This window comes from Cydia strobilella, chromosome 10, assembly GCF_947568885.1.
Source record: "Cydia strobilella chromosome 10, ilCydStro3.1, whole genome shotgun sequence".
In the NCBI taxonomy this organism is placed as follows: Eukaryota; Metazoa; Arthropoda; class Insecta; order Lepidoptera; family Tortricidae; genus Cydia; species Cydia strobilella.
This window is the reverse complement of record NC_086050.1, coordinates 4153622-4175454: the sequence shown is the minus strand read 5'-3', so window position 1 is coordinate 4175454 and position 21833 is coordinate 4153622. Positions and strand designations below refer to the sequence as shown.

General features: G+C 39.0%; 1 protein-coding gene across 1 annotated transcript; it reads right to left on the bottom strand.

Annotated features, from left to right (window-relative positions):
* Positions 1-2166: 2166 nt before the first annotated feature.
* Positions 2167-13839, bottom strand: LOC134744866 (uncharacterized). Its single transcript, XM_063678800.1, has 4 exons — positions 12708-13839; positions 11323-11465; positions 10052-10201; positions 2167-2353 (listed from the first exon to the last, which is right to left on the bottom strand). Exons 1-4 carry the CDS (start codon positions 13495-13497, stop codon positions 2204-2206), a joined length of 1233 nt encoding a protein of 410 aa, XP_063534870.1. The 5' UTR covers positions 13498-13839; the 3' UTR covers positions 2167-2203.
* Positions 13840-21833: the final 7994 nt, after the last annotated feature.

Genomic DNA, 21833 nt, shown 5'->3' with positions numbered 1-21833 from the left:
TTCCTCATTAAAATATATTTGAATAAAACCGTTTTTCAATTTATATTTTATTCAGCAAATCCTGAACAGGGCAGGGCAGGGTTAGCCTCCTGTCCTTGAATTCGGGAATTGTATGAATAATGTATTTCTGTCGAGACAAAGCAAAATGTTTTTAGGTAAAATTAGATTTATATTCTGTTCTATTACGGAGACCAGGCTGTCGTAAGACTCAATCATGATAAATATTTAAATCGGACCATGATTACGATAATATTCGAGAATTGTACAATACAAAAGATTCGCCTGTCGTAGCCTGACCTGTCTTTATCTACCTGATACCTAAATAACGTGAGTGATGTTGTAAATATTTAAATATGGAGGCTTTAGTAAATGTTTAAAAGGGTTCTCCATATCTCCCAATAAGGGATCTATTCTGGAACTGAAAAAATGCATGATGATTGAGGTTTGTTGATGCTATAAAGTGAGGAAAGTTTTGATACTTACTGTTCTTATTTGTAATTGTGGTATTTGGTAATTTTATCTAATTACTCGAGAAACTCAACTGGATTAACTGAAATTACTCTACAAAAGAGGATATTTTCCTCGCCTTCGCACAGTAAGCTAACGTTGCTAATACATTTCAGTAGGAGTACCTACTTAACTAGGATTGATAACTTAGTACAAGCGTATCACTCTTTATGTACGTAATATACCATAGGTAGACTATACTATATTCCCCTTATTTATTAAATGCAAGCATGTCCTTTTCTTACAAATATATTGAAATTGAAATTGAAAATATTTATTTCAGGCACAGAACAGAACCCATATAGTGTTAGTACAAAAATTATAATATGCTACCTATATCTATGTTAGTCTGTACACTATGTAGTAAAACAATAAATACCTAAAAACTAATTAAAACTAATTATTTCGATGATGCGCTGGGCTCATGTAATTGGTTCCAACGCCTCATCAGTGGGCAGTCCACCCTGACGACAAATGCGTTTAGGAGACCGTTGGTGCTACCCTGCAATCTATGCAATAGGGATGCCGCTCTTTTACGTATAATAGCGTAAAAGTCATCCGTACGGGCATCGGCGAACATCCCCGACGCACTGCAGTGCCGAGGCAGACCCATCAGTATCCTAAACGCATTATTATATTGCACGCGCAGGTAATATAGGTAAGTCAAAATGACAGATTTATACAAACGATCAATGCGTTGCGTTGCGTGTATGACAAGTATGTTTCTAAGCACAAGTAGGTACATATACAGGGTACAAAGTTCATTTCGTTGCGTACGTGGGCTGTGTGTCCCTCCCTAGCTTAACGAAATATCTTTCCTATAAGATTTACGAATTGTCAGATAACAGTGTGAACGATGATACCGCAGGGATGTTTTTGTAGCTAGCTTGATTAAAGGCGTGTTCGTCTAACGAATACAGGCGGGGACATGTCCAGAGCCGTCGCAATCACGACGACACTGCCCTCGGGGGAAATAGGAAACGATTCGAGGTTTTACGAAACAACTAGTTAAATTGACGTGAATGGACAGCTGAAATGATTGACCTATGTACCAAGCATATACTTGTATGCGAGCTTATCTTGCTGAAATAACATTTAAAAATAATTGCAACGTGTACCTTAAAAACGAAACAGCTGCCTTAGGTATGAGATTTTCTATTCAAGAATACCTAATAGGCATGACTTTAAAAGCTATTGATTCCTGAGGACTTATCCTGCCCGCCAATTACTGAGTTCATGTAAGAGGTTTAAGATAATAATGACGTCGCTGACGACATAATGACGTATAAATGCTGTTAGGGAGGAGGAGGGCATAAAAGAAAACACCCAAAAGCACCGATTATTTAATATTGTCGTGAATGTAGTCGATCTTGAATGTAGTCGATTTTCGACGCTTGATACGAACTCATGTCTATGAAGTCTAAGAACCACCGCTACATTTTTCGGTTTTCCGTATCCCACTCTGTTCACTCATGTAAGATGACACTAGATACATACAGACATACACTCACACAGTGACTAAATTTATAACACCTCTACACCTCTTTTTGTGCCGGGCATATGGTATATGGCAACGAGGCATATGGCATGTAGGGCTAAGCTCAGTTAGTATTATGATCACTTAGTTTTCCAATACAATGGAAAATAAAACTACTCTGCTCAACATTCAAACAGGTCATATATTGGTCGGTACGTTCTAACGGTGTATGGGCAAGATGCTGCCTCCCTTGCTCTGCTGGAACCCGCCGCTGGCCTCCTGGTGCCCGTGGATGGAGTGCGCGCCGAGGTTGTTGAACTTCTCCAGCTGTTCGGCTTCGCCCTTGTAGCCCTTTTGCAGGAATTCACCCTAGGGAGCAAAGTAACAGGTATTATTAATAAGAAAATTCCTGTATCAAATAGATACGCTGTAAAATTTAATTAAAAGGAAAGACCGTAGCTTATGAATTGGTGCTTGGCTTAAGTCACTCTGGCACGTGTAGATTTACGACGTGAAAAATGGCGTGTCAAAAGTTTTTCCGGTCTAACATGAATAAAGGACATCGGTCAATGTATACCGTGTTAGGTAAAATAGTTGTTGACCGTCACGATCCTACGAAGATGGCATTTTTAGAGATCTTGCAATTACTTAGATAATATATAATATATGAGTAATTAATACGCCACGGCTATTAGTTTTTGTGCTATTCGGTAAGGTAAAGACATCATTAATATTGGACGTAGCCTACCACCTACCTACCTACATATGTAGGTGATAAATTATTTATTTATTGTCAAAACAGCTTCTGAACATGAAGACGAGCAATTTCGTAGACAATACGATACATTATCCCAACACATTACGACAAACAATGGGAGCCCGAAAATCTGTGGGAAAAGGAACATTGGGCGGATGCCAAGTGAATAGTATCAATTATCATGTGTTTATTTCCTAACCACAGGCAACGAAAGTTTGCAAATTTTGCAATGTTTGGGAGGAATTATAGAGCTTTCTTCGTTTGCCAAAATGTGGGAAATGATATTCAACGATATTAATCGTAGTAGTTTGAGCTTCTAGTTATCCAAACTTGTGACTGAAAATGCTGTTCGACTGAAAGTCCAGTTATACGAAGGCAAACTAAATTGAATTTGTAAGTGAAATACTTACTTCCACTAAAATGTCGATCTGTTATACAAAAGCTAGTTAATAACTAACCAATTAACCACTAGGTATACGTTTATGCAATTAACAAGTTTTATAGGAAAAGCTGCCTAATGTGTGGTGGTAAAATTGGTTAAGTAAGTACCTAATGTTTTACTGTAAGCAATGGCTTCTTGCTGAATAGTTGCTGCTTTACTAATAAAATGATATACCCACTATATTTTAAAGAAATAAGGTTTTGTAATTTTGGGTTAATTTTATTGGTTGTAAAAATTGACATGTAAAAGTGCCCCTGTGGCCTATTTGCTGAATAAATGTTTAATGTTTTAAAGTTCCAAGTGCGTATGCAATTTGTATCATCAGAAAATCATTTTCCGAAAGTAAATTCTATTCTTTAACGTCAGGTCGTATATACTAAATACGTATATCGTGCGGCATATTGAAGTAATAAATAATACTGGGCGTAGCGGCCGACATTTCCGAATTAAAAGGTAAACTAACACCCGTATTATCATAAATTGTGTTAACCCATTTCATGCTAATTTGGTGGGCAAACTGTGAGGACTTGACATTAAAGCCCATAGTGCTTATTTAAATATAAATTAAAGTACGCTTTTGCCGGAAAATGTTGTATATATGAAATATGCTACAACATGTAGGGCGAAAAAGTTGTAAAAATGTGCCTGCGATTTGGGTAACGGTGTGGTAAGTCTTTATAAATGTTGGCTTTTAAAGTTTGTTGGAATTTAAAATGAAGTGATTTAGATTTTAGAATACGTTTGAAAAACTGGCTGGCTTAATTCTTGTACTTTTTGGAAGTTAGTTAAAAATAAGGCATTATTGACACTCAAACTACAATTGACAGGTAAGGTATGGCTGTCAAGCGGCGCAAAACTAAAAAGAAGTTTCTAAAGTCAATATCAATGTCGTAAAAAAAGTGGTGTGTCCTAATAAAATTATTTATTCAGGGACCATAATTTTATATCCGCAACGCAGGCTTCGTCAGGTGAACACAAACTCACTATCCGCAACAGGCTTCGTCAACTTACTTACTCTAAAATTATGTACATTAAAAAAACCCTACAAACAAAACACCCCCTCTAACTCGCCGCCAGCAGGCAGTGTGCCCAACAGGCTGGCTGCATTTCCCCGTTGAATAGCGATGCTAATTCTCTGGGCAAAATACTGGCCAGCCCTTTGGTCGCCCGTGGCATCCACCAAACGCGACGCCAAACCCTTATATAAGCGCCGGGCGCTGGGTCCCCACGGCCCTAACGTTTCGACCCCAAAAGGCTCAAATATGTAGCCACTGCCGAGCGTGCTGTACTTGCGCCGTTTGTTATCCTCGGCTGTTGAGGCCGCATGCCCAGCCCCAGTGCTGGTGCCCGGTAAGTGGGACGTGGCAAAAGTGTCTACGCACGTAGCGTCCCAAACCAGAGGCCGCCCCATACTCCAGGGCACCAGCGTCATGCCGTCGGGCCTCTTGCCGTCATCCCTCGCCAAACCAACAGGCTCCAGTATAGCCGGCACCTTTACGCTGACAAGAGCCCTTCGGATGACATCGTTTAAACTGGCATGACGAGGAATCCGACCAGCACTCCTGCTACAGGAGAGGCCATGATGACCCAGGCTGTCTACCATGGAACCACATTGACAGCGATGCGGGACATTAGTCACTGCCCCTACCCGCAAACTGGCAGCCAGACGAAAAGTGACATTATCTAGGAGCGTACCTATCAACGGAGAAGGTAGGGCTAGTAACCACTGGCCAGACTCCCATTCCGCAGCAGCAAGAAGACGAGCACGCTCTGCCAAGCTAGTTGACGTATCAAAAAGATTATTCCGTACTAGCTGACAGAGCGGCTCGTCCCACTGCCTCTGCGAGCAAAGGTTGGCAGGTAGGTCGACGTTCGGGCAAGACACTGACCACACATTCTTAGCCTCGGCGCAGTACGCCGGCTCTAGATCCCCAAATGAAGAAACTAAAATACCCCCTATCAATCCCTGCGCGCTATGCACCGAAGCCAAAAAAGCAGGCAACGCCACACTGGAAATATTACGGATTCCCAAGCCACCGAACCTAATAGGCAGAGTAGCCTGGCTCCAGCACCTTGAATCAAAAGAAATGTTAAGAATTGACGCCAGGGAATCCTTTACCAACTCGTCTAGCTTCGAAAGAAGATTAGGGAATTTCCAGAAGTGACTACAACGAAGAACGTATGTAAACTTAGGTACAAAAAGGCAATGTCGAATGATGGTGTAAGCCGTGTGAACGTTAATCTCCAATAGGCGGTCCGAAACTGACTTGAAATTCTGAATTTTGTCCTCAACATAATTATCAAAAGATTGATCCAAAACGGGAGACCCAAGGAGGTTAAGCGTGCTCTCATCCACAATTTTTATTCCAGGAGCAACCTCTCTAAACTTGTCGACTATACTTTCCTTTTCCAGGTTAGTGCTGGAAATGAAAAGTTCACACTTCGAGAAATTCAGAGAAAGGCCAATGGAACCAAAATCTGACGTCAACCTCTGTAAGTCACCCAAAACAGTATCCACGTCACCCCCAAGAGTGCCGTCATCCAAGTACCAAACATTCAATTTAGATTTGAGTTCTTTTATAATGGGATGGATGGCAAGACTAAAAATTGCTGGACCCAAGGGATCACCCTGTTGGCAGCCAACAGACGAGGCTAAAAGATTTGACTTAAATAACAGTTTAGATGGAGAGCTGTAACATTGCCAAACAAAATTGTACGATTCCGGAATTTTCTCCCGGACCTGTGTCAGGAGGGTACCTCTGTCAACGGCGTTAAAAGCATTCGCAACATCCACCTTTAACAGCACTTCCCCACCCAAACGCCCCAAATACGTTCGAACTGCGTGGACAGCGGCCTCACAGCCACTTTTCGATCCGAAACCCACCTGAATGGGACTGAATTCCTTACCCAGCCTCTCCAAGTTATAGCGACAGGCAATTTTTGCAGCTAGGCGACGAAAAGTGGTCCCAACAGCAATGGGCCGTATACCACCGTCCTTTTTTAGAAGAGCGCATAGATTGGCACCATACAAGATGTCCGTGATACTGGTTGGCACCCCACCCGCAAGCATTTTATTTACGAGGGCCGTCAAGTTCTTCAAAAGATCGTCACGAGTACCATTACAATCACTACTCAAAAGGTCCTTGAGGTGCTGCGGGGTAAGACCGTCCAAACCCCCCGCAGAGCCATTTGGGAAGGACATGACAGCCCCCAAAACGTCTTGTGCCGTTACTTGAAGCGCCTCATCACTGGCTTGCGGGGGGTCCGGGAGAGAAAAGTCAGCCGCCGGAGGAGGATGTTTCTCTCTCAGTGCCGCAAGGGTCTCAGGACTAACTGAAGCCACGACATCATTGGAAAACAACAAGCGAGCTGCTCCCTTAATGTCACCATCACACACCTTACTTTCCACTAATTTGGCCGTATTTAATCTACGATCCCGATGTGGAAGAGGTCGAGCTAAAGAACCATTAAGGCAGTTTGCCTTAACTTTACTCGTAAGCGAACTTCGTCCCTGATCCTTGGAATGAACATGCAACACTCTGAAGGCGAAAGTTAAAAGTTGCTCCCAGGCATGAAACGAATTCTCAGACACGACCGCCCCAATGGTCCCTGCCAAACATTTTGAAACTGCGACACGAGCGCCCCTCGGGATACGCTTAAGAACGGGAAGGGTATCTTTAAGGCCACTAATAAATTGCCAAAAAGGAGGGCCAGGAACCTGTGGTTGTAGTTGTACACTACGAGTAGGCCCGGGGTCAGAAACATCAGGAACCGAACATGGGATGTGCGGTCTATGCACCTTCGTAATATGCACGTTGAGACCCCTGGTACCTCTGAAAAACCGGGTTTGGGGGCATTGTGGGCAGCGCACGTTACTGTCCAACGACGCAGAAAGAGCGACGCCATCGACGGCATCAGTTGCAAGCAGAGACATTGTCAACAAAAATACTAGACTACCAAATAAAAATGCATAAAGCTCAAAAAAGGCTATTACAATTAACAAAGGCGCTTATACCTAATTCTGATTAAAAATTAAAATAATAAATAAATTAAAACAAAAACCGATTTAAACATGTCAAAAATAAAACAGAAAATAATTACAACAAAATACGCTATCAAATTAAAACTGTAAATGTCATCCCACAATAAACCCAAATAACACGCCAACCCTTAAAAACACTAAACTAATCTATACAACTACAATCAATATATACAATCTATATAACTTATACTATCATCCAAAACTTACAATTAACGAATTACATTCATACATAAAGTTATAAAATTTATCGTTATTATTCCAACACAACACAGAGAGAGAAGGAAACAGACGTCAACCCAATAAATTACAAAAAATAAATTCTATTTTGTCAAAACCTACAAACAAATTCAATCGACTTTAAGTCTATTCAAATTCGTAGTGAAAGCACTAAACAATTAATAATAAAAAAATATTAATACAATAAGAAATGTCAAACTTTAACGCACTACTACAAAAATTTACCTTAAAACAAAATTAAATCACTAATAATAAAATAAGACAACCTAATATAGGCACCTTAAACACAACACAATATATGTATAAAAACACAATTAAGATTAAAAGTTGGTGAATGTCATTATTGTAAAAAATTTGATAACTATCCCCATGCAACAGCACTTAAAAATACAAAATGTCTCAATGAAAGTTCATAAACAGGCTGCTTGAAGTTGACGCGCATGCTACTAGGAAACAGCTTGCCGGCGCCCTCTCTCGACACACTACCAACGTAACACGTTCGTCATGCAGCATACATAACAATAGCTCCGTCGACGACAACTAACTTCTACATTCGTACAGTAAATAAATCCAAAAAGTTCATCGTTGCTGGGGATCGAACTCGGGACGCTGATGCTTTCACAGCCAAAAGGAGTGGCGTATGCCACTAGACCAAACGGACCGATATAAGAACTGCGAATTTAAGAGTCTTATTACTACAGCTCAAAGACGTTGCCCGTTTGCCGTCACGACCCACGTTTAAGTTCACCCTCAAAAATAACAAGATAAAACAAAATAGCACAAATCACTTCAACCAATAAATTGTAACTTTAAACCTTTTTGTACACCACAACACTACTTAAAGTTCCAGCACCGCAGTCCTGGTGTTGATTTGCGTAAATAAAAACTCCGTGTTATGTTCCTCTGCACTTCTTCTGCCTCCGTATCACTCCGGGTTTATTTAAGTTTTTAATACTCATGTGCACACTTTCACTGCGAGATAACATTGTCGCCCAAAAATCAAGCACTATTCTTTAAGTTTAACTCGTTTTCTAGCGCTAAGGCAGCAGCTTTCCATTTTTAACAACGAAAATAACTCGGAGCTAATAAAATAAACATAGTTTAATATGAAAAACTACGCAATAACAAATAAAACAATGTGATCTCCGTTGTGTGTGGTGTGGTAAAATTAATCTACAGCGCGACCGTCAAAGAAGTTTTCAGTTGGTAAGTTCATTTTCCAACCATTATCAAACATATAATTAAATATTAATCTCTTTACTCAAAGATACCAGATAAGTACCAGCATTTTCCAAGTCGAAAAGCGTTTTACTGTTACCTAAGTATAATTCTTACCACAGACTTTGATAAAGCCTCTAAGTTTTAATGGAAGCAGGTTTTAATTAGGTATATAATCTAGTTATTTCTTTGAGCGTGCCCATTCCTCTGCCTTTTCAGTTCTTAGACTGTCCTTTGAGACTAGCGAGCTTAATTAAATACACTTTATTAATGCATAGAGCGCCTCCATTCTACTTTACTTTACCTCAAAGTGCTCCTTTCTTGCAATTCCCATTATAAAAGAATACACGACACAAAGTAAAGTGGGCATTTTCTAGAGGGATTATTTTAACACCTCTGTCAAAGACATTGCTGTAACTTTGTGGATTAAGTTTACACTTTTATTATGACATCAAAGTGGATCTTTGATTATTTTTTTGAGGACATAAGAGTCCTTTCATGTTATTATTTAACACATTCACTGCCAAAAATTAGAAATGGGGCACTTGGCACTGAAAGCATTAAGGACAGAGCTCCTGCTAGCCTGGTGGGGCGCACCCCCTGCTGAGAGGGAATCGAGTGGGAAGCTGAAAAGCACTGAGGTTGCCTTTGTCATGTAATAACGACAGGATAAGCATCTGTCTCTCACTATTGACAGATATTGTACCTATAGGCTAATTCATGTTTTATCTTGTACAGCGATCACGATGACCATTCTAGGCCTGATGTATTTATTTAAATCATTTTATTGGCCAATGCTATATGGTATCAGTTCTGACTACTTCTGACTTCCTATGTGTTATTGTTATAGGTCCTAAAGGTTTGGCGTGTTTGTTGTTCTAAAACTCCAAACGAGGTTGAACGGCAATTTCATAAAAGCTCTGTATATACCGGCTGTTTTTAGAAGCAATATTTAGGATGGATTTAACTCATGAATTTGGGCAGATTGTGTCTCATTAGCAAGTCTTTGCGGGAAAAGTACACAGTTTTATGTTTAATATGTACTATGGTTATAAGTAATTTACCCTTCCGTTTTGAATATTAAAGGAAGAGCAGCTAAAGGCTAATATAGCCAAGCCGAATATAATAGGTGAGACCAAAGCGCATCGTCTCCGCTGGCTTGGCCACCTCGAAAGGATGGGTGAAGATCGGGCAGCCAAACTTGGGTCGACCAACTGGACGCCGTCCTGGTAGTCATCCTAAATATCGTTGAGCGGATAGAGTGGAGGCAGATCTGCGTGAGCTCGGCGTCGGCTAAAGCTGGCGTGATTCCGCTCTGGACAGAGTAAAGTGGTGTGCTCTCCTGTAAGCCTGATAGGGAAATAGTCTTACCTTGTTAGCCTTTGAGTCGTCGATCTTCTGCTCGGAGATGTGGTGGCCCTCCTTGCCTGCCGCGTTGGCGTCCAAGATCTTCTCCTCATGAGCTCCCTTGAAGCCTTGCTGTGACTGTTCGCCGAAGGAACCGGCGTTCTGGCCAGCGACCTGAACAAAAGAATTTATGTCACAACATGTCATAATAACACTAGTGTAATTCTTCAACTATGGATTTTCATTTTGGAATATATTCCGTTGGGTGCCTAACTACAAAGTTTTTGAAATCAACATCCATATATATCTATGTCATCATTATAAATACGACTTAACTAATAAATACGAGGGAAGAAGAGGGAGAGGTAGACCTAGATATAAATGGATAGATAACATTAAGGACTGGACACTTACAAAAGACGCAGCTACCCTCAAGAGATTAGCAAAGACCAGAAAGCTGAATGCCGTGCTGCACGCCGACGCCCATTAAATGGGCATGGTACCAAAAGAAGAAGAAGAACTAATAAATACGATGATTTAAATCATGATGAACTCGATCAACATCAGTCGTGATGTTTGAGACTAATTGTAGTAGTTACGCGGTAGTTCTAGCAGTACGGGAGGTAGCTTAGGCATAAGACTAAATCTGGTTTAAGCAGTTGGTTAAGTTAAATTTACTTTCTTCAACATAATAAAAATAAGCCGCACGCAGCCAAGCCTACAACCGGTCCGTAGTTACCTATAAACCCCACACTAGCGTCTTTTGAGCGTCGGCATCTAGGCAGCGCTATGGAAAATGGCGTCGCTGCGCAGTTGCGCCAACGTTGCGTCGAGCAGCAGCCATAGAGTTGAGTAGACGCTCAAAAGACGGTAGTGTGGGGTGGCTCTAATAACTTTACTATCAACCGCTTATTAAGTGATGATGATACTCCTGACCGATTTCGGTCATAGCGACTGTGTGCTCTGGAGTCGGGAGTAGGCATTTAATAATTCGCGTTATTAGGATGTTCCACTCTCTGGTGTGGAAGATAGGGTATGTACGCGAGCCACGTAAGGGCGCACAAAGTAAAGTAATAGTGGAGTAATCGTACCTCAAAATGTTAACCGAATGGTGGCTGCTTTCAGACGAAAGGAGTGCCTGGCGTCCGTTAACTCGTTGGGTGGACGATATTCGGACGAATGCGGGTCACTTTTGGATGAGATTGGTTCAGGATCGGAATAAGTGGCGTACTCGAAGAGAGGCCTATGCTCAGCAGTGGGCAATAAAAGTCTGATATGATGATGATGAAACGTACCTTATGATCAGCTTCATCATGAGCCTCGTCGTAGAAGGTCTCGGTCTTCTCTTCCTCGTTTTTGCTGCTGGAGGTCTTGAAGCCCTTGCTCACGTGACCCTTTTTATGGCTTTTGGCTTTCTTTAGCTGCTCCTCGTTGGCACCTGAATTTACAAGTCGGTTAAAGAGGTTTTGAACTATAAGGTCAGGTGTGAAAAGAAATATACCGGCGCAAGTGAAACACTAGTAAGGAATCCTCAGAGCCAAACCACGAATTTTTTTTATGCTAAGTGATACGTCAAGTATGGAGCTTATATGTATGGATATGTCTACTTTTTTAAACTTAACTGCCATGTTAGTGCAAAGTAGGAGTTTCTCTTGCCCCAAGCAAAATAAACTATGTTTGATCCACCTGACCTTAAAGAAAGGCGCGAATGTGAATTCAAATATGTTATGCTTTTTCTTTAAAGTTATAACGAATTTATTTATAAAACGATAATTGGTTAAAAAGTAACAAAATATTAACTTTTAAATAGTGCACTAGGCCTTTGCTAAGTTCTACTAAGTAGTAAAAGTAGAGTGTCCTTAAGAGTCCCCGGCAAGCTCGGTTCTCCATACAAACGTAGTTACGCTCTCATTTTAAAACGACTCGCTACCACAGATTACATTGCTACGCTAGATTGCACTGAAACTTTGTACTTACAATAGGGTAAGGTATATCTAGGTCTGTAATTAGTTTATGTAGCTTCAGATAATAGTAAAAAAAAACAGCGAATTTGAGTTTTTCATACAAAACTTGCTTTTACTCTGTTTCGTTTGTTTAATAAACTGGAGCTATATATAAACTAATTACAGACATCCTCCACCATCATACCTCATGTCTCACATGTATATACGTAGTTTTAAAATGAGAACGAAACTCCGTTTCTATGGGAAGGTGAAATTCGGCCGAGCTTGCCGGGGACTTAAGGCTGGCACCTACTAATATGCTATTTCATGGCTACATAACATAGTACTTTAATTTTTTTAAATTTAAAATGAGATATAAAAGTGCGAAATAATCTGAAACTAATCGATAAGAAGTAAAATGCGATAACTTAATGTTAGCCTTAATTAATGATAGGAAGATATTGTGAAGATACCGATTTAATTAAAAGTCTGAGAGATGATTGGCAGATAAGGTTTAATTAAAAAATAATTACTCATTTATTATTAACTTCAGCCACTGATCAAAATTAGTATGAAGAAAGCAGCAGTAACTTATAATTATGTGCCTCGGTAATCTTTATCTAACTTTAGGTTACCTATACTTCGTGTGTTATGCTTATGTAAGATAAGTTACCAATAATAATGATGCACTGAACTAAATGATAGGTGCTGTGTTTATGTGATTATTATCTTCTTACCATGCTTGTCGAATTTCTGACCACCCTCGTAGAATTTCTCGTCTCCAGCGGCCTTTTTCTTAGCCTCTTCGTCTTTGTAAAAGCTGGATTCTCCTTTCGCTGCCTTTGCGGCCGCAGCACCCTGCTGGTATCCTTCCTGACCATGTTTCACTTCCTCTTCAGCTTTCTTCTCTATTTTCTCCAAGTTCTCACCCGCACCCTTCTTCTGAGCGGCATCATAAGCGTTCTTATCGACGTATCCTCCGCCTACTTGCTGTTGTTGTATCAAAGGGTGATGATATAGGAGTCCACCGCCAAGACCAAGTCCGCCTACCCCAATACCAATTCCAGGATTAACCAATCCTTGGCCAACTAATCCGTTAGCGCCGATGCCTCCAACACCGACACCCCCAAGTCCGATGCCCCCAACATTTCCAACACCAACGCCGCCCAAGCCTCCGAGGCCTCCAACCCCGATTCCTAAGCCTTGTCCGAGTCCGACGCCTCCCACTCCCAACTGTCCAATTCCGCCGTACCCTAAACCTTGTCCTAATCCGATTCCACCAACGCCAACGCCGCCGACACCGCCAACCGTGTTCAAAACGGTAGACGCCGCTCCTTCAAGCTCAGGGTAATCCGCACTTTCTTCCACTTCGTAAGAGTTAGATAACGGCAACCCTGACTTCGCGTCAGTCGCGAGAGAGTCCAAGCGTTCCTTCACATAATCGTACGGTGTCTTCTCATCGGCGAGTTCAACTTTGTGGAAGTGCGCCGTAGCCGACGCGAGGGTAAGGATAAACACTGTCAACATGTTGATTGCGCTGACCGACTGATGCCATTTCGCTATTGCAAGGTTTATTTATAGTAAGGTTGAATTTGGTGGAACGAAATGGTTTTTCAGTTTAAGGTATGATAGTTTGGAAGGCTGGGCCCGCGTCCGGTCGTTTCCTTCCTGCGGTATTGTTTTAACTGGAGTTAATGAGAACGATACAGTACTTAACAATAAGGTGGCGGAGACCTTGCGTTCCAGTCCATTGAGCCAGTGACTCGTTTACGCAAACGCCGCTATGGGTGACACGTTTTCTCGATAATTTCTAAGCCAATAAGTAGATGACTAATCATACTTATTCATATTTTCTATTTCATCCTTCAAAAGATTCTAATAATAAAAAATACTATGTGACACAATATCCCATTCCACACAAATCTAAATGCATGACCATATGACCATGTCCAATAGTCGTCTATAATTTCATCATTACAAATGAAATAAGCTATTGTATATATACCTAGTTAACAAAAACAACCGTCTTTAAATATTGTCTGTCAATTCAAACATTTAGCGCTTCAGACGTAAATATTTTGGTTGCTCTAAAAGTCAATAATATAATTCTCAGCATTGGGTTGTCTGGAAGAGATCGCTCTTCAGCTATAAGACCGCCTGTTGTCTACCTCTTACTGAGGTGTGAGAATTAAAGAGTATGCTATATCTATCTATAATTGTTACCTAATAATTATTCCGAATTGAGCCGATGGAAATCGTATCTGCCTATTATGAGGTCAAGATTGTTTTACTTTATACACATACTGTGATTGTATGTGACGCTAATGCTTCTATCATGCATACGCATATAATGCTTGGCTTTTAACTTAATTCTCGCTATTAGAACAGTTGATTATTTACCACTATTCATGTATAAATAAAATTGTATCGTTTAACGGTTAGCAAGACGAATCACCAGTGTCACTTACTATGAGACCTCCTTAAAATCATTTTAAGGTGATTTCCTTTATTACTCACGTGTTATCTAATGGGAAATCGATCCATCACAGTGCCACCGAGCCATGGTGGCAGTCATCCCACACCTGGAATTGGGTTAATGGAACCCTTGTAAACCTATTTAGGGGTATTCGTTCTTAATATATCAATTATTGGCTGTTAGTGTATTAGTTAAAAGTTCCTATTATTGCATATTACCTGTTTTTATTACCAAAGTATGGAGACATTTTGAAAGTCTGCCTCGTTAAAGATGTATAATTTTTGTCTGTAGCTATGCTAGTCTACTTAAACAGTGCTATTGACCTTTAATATGGTCTAGTCTAGTGTATGTTTGTGTTATTAAGGCTCTCAAATCAAACTATTAGAGTCAGACCACGCTAAGTTTTCATATCAAGTGCTACGTCAAGTATGGAGATTCTAAGGATATATTTATATTTATTTGTTCAAAGTTAGCGTGGTCAGAGCCTAGTACCAATCAAACGGTATCCATCTCCGTTGTTTATTTACTGAAGAAGGTATTTGCTTATGTAAATCTGGCATTGTGTCTTCGTCGTTCGAGTTGATTTTAGCCATCCCTCTTTACTGTTTCTAATGGTCGACAAAATTGACGGTCCTTATTGGTAGCCGGCAGTTTACGGTCTACCGCGTTCAAGAATATGCCTTTACCGTTTTCTTTCTATAATTATTTCACTTGTTATATTTGGTACGAGCTGACCCATGTCATTGATTACTTTCATGCTATTTTTGGCCTGTATTTCATGGCAGGTATTCCTGATCATTTACGTAATATGTCGGTGAATTAAGAACTATGGAACATGTTTTTGAGTACAGTTTTGTTTTGCACCCATATTTTTACATTTGACTGTAAGTACTACATCTATACTTACATATTATTATCTGCTATTTAAGCTGACAAAGACAAAAGGCGGTGTCAACCTTTGTCTGTGTGTAACTATCGTATAATTCAATTCCATTTTTGCGTCCATATCACACAATTAACTGGATAATTTTATCAAACAGCGAAAAATTGTGTCGTTGCTAGTTATTTTCCAGAAAGAATCTTTATTTTCCTAGAATTTTTAGCACAAAACGGATTCAGGGGAATTAGATGCCGTATATATAATATGCTCGAGAAGTCTCCAGCGAAGCCCTAGGGACGCCTGTGGCTAGATTAATGGTCTAGCTCCAGGAATAACGAGGGAATAGGAGATTTATAAACTAGGGTACCTAACTTATTTATTATTATTGGGGGTGTTCAAGCAGTGATCTATTGTGATGGCCCTTTAAAGTTAAAGTTCATTATTAATGCCCGTTGAATTCAGGAAATTCCAGATTCTTTTAGCCGTAATGCTCTGTACCGCATAGGTACTTCTTTATGACATTAGTGGTCCACAGGAACAGAGAATGTGCATTGCAGTCTCCTCTGACTCCTGGCAGAACCTGCATGTGCATGTCGGATCTTGTTTCTTTCCCATTTGTTTCTTGTTACATGCGTGCAAATGTTGGAAAAGTTGTCGGAAATTTCAGGAACTAGTCGTTCAAAAATTTGTTCTCCATCCAAAAATGTGTGAACTTAAAAGTTTCCGAATTTTCTCCATGTTGCAAATTGAAAATTTTGGAACCTTTCCGTACATTCAAAGTTTGGCGTACTTTAAGGAATCATAATCATTAGATATCGAGTTACAAGTTGCTTTTTGTTGAAGAAAAACATCTTGGAAAAACCGGCTTACGTCTGCAAAGAATCCCAAAAGTGTATGAAGTGGATAATAAATTAATCAGCATTGGGCTAAGATAATAATTTTTATTTGACAAAAAAGTTCCTGTTTTATGAGATAGCCTATATTAAGTCAAAGTAGAATGTCGGTGTTAGTCTAAAAGCCCTGAACTTAACCCTGAAGAACTATGAAGTCCCAAAGATATTACAAGTATTTTAAGGCATTCTAGCATGTTGTTTACAACAAACCGTAACGTAACTCTTAACACCAAAGCATAACTTTTAATTTACGCACAGTCTTTTTCTTAACGAGCCAAGCCGAAATTTCTGGCAGATTTCGCAACGAGAATAAACAATTAATTTCCTGCGCATTATTAGAGATAATATAGCCTTGGTTCAGATCGGGTGATTTCACGTTATTGTTTTGTGTAAATGTGTCGAGGGCTGATCAAAGGTCGCGTTATGTGAGACAAGTCACCTACATTTTGGTGCCGGGTTTGCGAGCACGTGGTACCGGTTACCTGGGTAACTGATTATTAAACAACAGGGACTAACATTGCAATGTTCTGCCGCCAGAGGCAGCACTAGCACAAACCGTTAACCATAGAGTAACTTATTTATACTTAAAACAGTTTTCTGACAAGTTTTCTTTCACAGATTATTTGTTACTTACAAATAAATATGACATTGATTTGTTGCATCAAGGTGGTTTGTTTACAGTTTGCGCTAGTGGCACACCCTACGCAGAATTTTACGTAATAGATAAAGTGAGTAAGTGTACTAGAAACGTTATATTTCTATAAAAATGTGAGGTTTAATTATAATCCCTTTGTTAACAATTTACTATTAATTAACGCGATAAAATTTCATTATTTTACCTTTTTTCCGACGTTTATGACATTAATTAGGTATGTGTACAAAACGCGAGAGTTTAAAGTATTCTACTATTATTTTTACAATGCATATATCAAAATGTGCTTATGTTTAATGATCCTTCTAGTAAGTATTGGTCTGTACCTTGTTCTCAGGCTCATTTGTAACTTTCTACAATATGGAGCACTAAAGAACCCATTAATCTATGTCAGAATGACAAACAAAATAATGAGGCAAACTAGGTAATTTACAATTTGTTAGAGGTCATGTCAGGCCGTACCCTAGACTTTTAAGAGTACCTACCTAATAATAGCCGCGCCCGCGACTCAGCCACTGTTGTTTTCAGATTCAAAAATTCAAAGAATTTATTTGCATCTAATATAGAACACAGTTAATAGAAGGCCAGTATCACTACATAGTATAAAACAAAGTCGCTTCCTGCTGTCTGTCTGTCCCTATTTATGCTTAGACCTTTAAAACTACGCAATGGATTTTGATGCGGTTTTTTTAGTAGATAGTGATCCTATAAGATGATAGTTTCATTAAAGTAAGCCATACTTTGAATGTAGTCGCCATCAGATATATCGGAGCGGCCGAGGTGCTCACAAATACCTGAACACGCCTCTATTGTCAAGGCGTTAGAGTGCTTGTTCAGATATTTTTGAGCACCTCGGCCGCTCCGATATACCTGATGGCGACTGTACGGAAAGGTTCCAAAATTTTCAATTTGCAACATGGAGAAAATTCGGAAACTTCTAAGTTCACACATTTTTGCATGTAGAACAAATTTTTGAACGACTAGGTATGTAAAAAGTTCCTGTTTCCGACAACTTTTCCAACTTTTCGAAACTTGACGCAACATTACACATTTGCAATCAGCGCTTCACATTCAAGAGAAAGGTTTATATGTATAATACATCAGCATAGCACCCGTGCGAAGCCGGGGCGGGTCGCTCGTTACCTATAAGGATTATTTTAGTTGTTTTATGGCCATACCTGGGCTTCTTAATTTCATTATAAGAGTAGTGTAAAAGAAAAAAAAAAACTCGATTTATTTGATTACCTGCATTCTAAAGAAAGGACCGAAAAAAATATATATGTATAGTAAATCGTATTATGAAATTTTCTAAAGGAGTGATTACAGATACCACCTATTCGCTGCTTACATAAGAGATTCCTACATAATTGTATAATACAGTAGGTAGGTAATTTCGATAATCGACTTTTAACCACAAAGGCCATTCAAATTACGTACGGAAATAGTACCTAAACTAAGTTATCCAATATCCAAGTTAATAGCACACGCGAAAGAAAAGTTTCATTTCACGTCCGCAACTCTGCACGAAAGGCCTTCAATTTGGCCTAATGGTCTAGCCTTTGTAACCTAAATGAATACTCAGCGTAATCTAAGTACTTACGTGTAAATGGCGACTCATTATAATGAACAAATTCTGAGGTGTATAAAACCGGCAATAATAACCAACACTTTCCGTGGAAGCGTTCCTTCATTCTTGGAGGTCATACTTAAGAGCGCCTGATGAAAATTAATTGCAAACATTTTCCTTCTGCAGGCGCTAAGAGTGTTTTTGTAGGCGTTATGGCTTATGGCGTTTATGCATTTGCATTATGTTAAGCAAGTTTGCTAATGGCATCATGTGGGGTTTAAAATAATTACTTTTGGAGGCGTTACTGTTGTCATGTTTTTATTTGGCTAAGGAAGAACGGAGGGTAAATATTTTAGAGTGTAGGTCTGTATATTTGTGCCTTTCTCAACCAAAAGGGTACTTATTCGGTCGGTTGTCAATAAGACGCTATTTCCATATAGCTTCAATTAGAAATCAACCTTATTGACAAGCGACAATGTGGTACTTTTTGGTTATAAATGTCTCATTTGTACGCTACAGCGTAACGCTATATCATCTCCTTAATGATTTCAAGAATATATGTATGTGTCATTGTGTCGTTGTAGTTATGGGAGTAACATAAATATTCTTTAATATTTTTGAAATTAGCACCAAGTCTATAGTTCAATTAATTTACACAAAACCTTCACAAATTATACATATATAATATAAACCTTCCTCTTGAATCACTCTATTTAAAAAAAAAAACAAAATCCGTTGCGTAGTTTTAAAGATCTAAGCATACATAGGGATAGACATACTGACAGCAGAAAGCGAGTTTGTTTTATACTATGTAGTGATAGTGATGATTACCTATATTCTTTAATGTTTTGTTAAGTAGGCCTAGTTAAAACGAAGCGCTAAGAAAAAAATCCAGAACCGCGCATGTCCGTATAATTATCACCGTGTTCTTTTTACCATAAGATCCCGTCACCCGTCCACTTATTTGCCACCATTATTATCGTACAAAATAAAAGTAAAAAGTAGTCTGCTTCCGGTCTCACACATTTGAAAGCTTTGGTTGTAAACATTAATATATTTTTTTATTAAAACATGAATAGAAATCATTTATTCAAAACTTCATCACCTGTCACGTTCGATCATACGATCAACGATATGATTCGTTAATCGTTCACAATGGGTCTCAAGTGAATACACGATTCTAGTCAACAAATTTAGGCAATTTTAAACTGTATGTAATCGATATAAAGATAATTTTAGCGCAACACCGCTACGGCTTTCCACGGATTCACAATTACTTAATAATTAATCTATGCAAATCTGTACCTTACTGTAACGAATTAAGAATGAGAATGGGCGGTTTAATAAGCTATCTAAAATTCACCATAACGTTAATCGTCAATCACTCGGTGCACTTTCTATCGATGCAATGTTACCGAAAAATAACATAATCGATGACTTTCTCCCGGCAAGCGACAAACGAATGTTGTTCAAATCGATTGTCGAGCAATCGCTTCAGGCAATTCGGTATATAAATTGTGATTTCTGTCGCATAATTGAATGAGGTTAAATGCTGCCAATTGCCTACTAACGATTATATGGTTTTATTTTTATTTTTAATAATTTTATTCAGATGAAAAAAAAAGTAGAAACAAGTCGTTAACCTATTCTAGTTCGTGATCAGCAACGCAGACTTCGTCAAGTGGACACAAGAATATATCAGCTACAGCCTCACAGGTTAAGATTGACAATTTCTTTTGCGGATTAGCATTAACCAGCGTCCCGGGACCGTCGTAGCCGGCCCAAAAGTTCCAATGCCACTAGCAGCTATGCCCCGTAGGATTGCCATGGAGATTTGTTGGATCCGGATGAGCTAGGATCGCAGCCCCTATTTAAATTGCATTTGCAACTTACAGCTAAATATCATAAACCATAACATTAGGATTACGAGATAATTTTTAGTGTCCATGCAAAACTTTGTTTTGATAAACGGAAGACTTATGGGATCACTTTGGTCTTGCAAATCAGTTAAATGCGTTTTTATTCTGGCTCTCAGACAAATCTCGCCTAGCGATAGAAATAACTACTTCAGACAAACATAGAAGAAATGCAATTAGACACCCAATTAGACGGTAATTAAAGATTTTTGTCGACCGTTTTCACGCTTTTAATTTCGGTTTTGCGATAATGGCACCGGTAAATTTGTGGACTTTGTGGTTGCGTTACGTAGTACTATTAGTTATTCTGTGGCGTTACATCTAGTTATTTGTGAATGTTTTATCTTTAATTAGGATCGGGATTAACATTTGGACAGAATTTACTTCGTGGTTTATGTTCGGATTGATTGACTGCCTCACTTTCATTTGCGGTCTTTGTTTGAAAGCCTGTGAGTTTGTTGTGCCGTTTTTAAGAAGAAGAAGAAGAAAGACATTTATTCCATAAAGCACACATACACAGGACAATACAATGAAAGAAAAAAGATGTTTAAAAAAGGGAATATAAAAATAATAGCAAAAACAAAAAAAACAAAAAATTTAATTATTTACACATTAAAAACATAAAAACATAAAAATTACACACGGGTCCAGCAATGTGTGCAGTAGGGAAGAGGCCCTGTCTCAGCATATTGTTGCAATTTGCAAGCGAGGCAAATGCCAACGCTGTTATTCTGCCAAGGCCTTAGGGAGTGACATATAAATATTAATAAGATGTATATAAATATATATATAAAAAAACATAAAAAATAAATAGTCATTGAATGCATTGTAATATTTGTAATACATACAAATATTACAATACGTTTACGTTTACGTTTTTCGGTTACATACTGGTGACAAATTATAGCAGCGCCATCTAGGGAGTCAAACCCTGTCTATGAAAACCATCGCTGGTTTAATAATAAAGCCTTTACAGAAAAGCGCAGGTGTTGTCGATCCGTGTATTATATTATGTGATAATGAACTATTCTCTGGTAGAAGCTACCCGAAAAGGTACTTCGTCCTTTCTTACCTTACCAATTACCTAACAGTAATTATAATGTTACCTTTTCATTCATAATGCGCCCAAAAGCAAACTCCGTGGCGTAAGAATTGCCTAGGTACTTTACCCTTTTCCATGCTGCACCAATCTACATGGTTTTCCCAAAAAATCCAAATATAATTCCAATTAATCTAGCTTTCATGATTCATTTGAAAACAATTCACATTTCTTGAGAGTGCAATCAGTTGAAAATCTATTGGCGCGAGAAATTCTGTGGTCGACGCATGCCTGGAAAAGTGATATTTTTACGATTATTTTTTGCAGGCACTTAAAAATTGACGAATTGTTTACCGCTAAAAATCTTCCATGCTCTCACTCAATGAGCTCATTTAGTTAAAGTGCCAAAAACGTATTTTTTTGCCTTGACTAGGAAACAT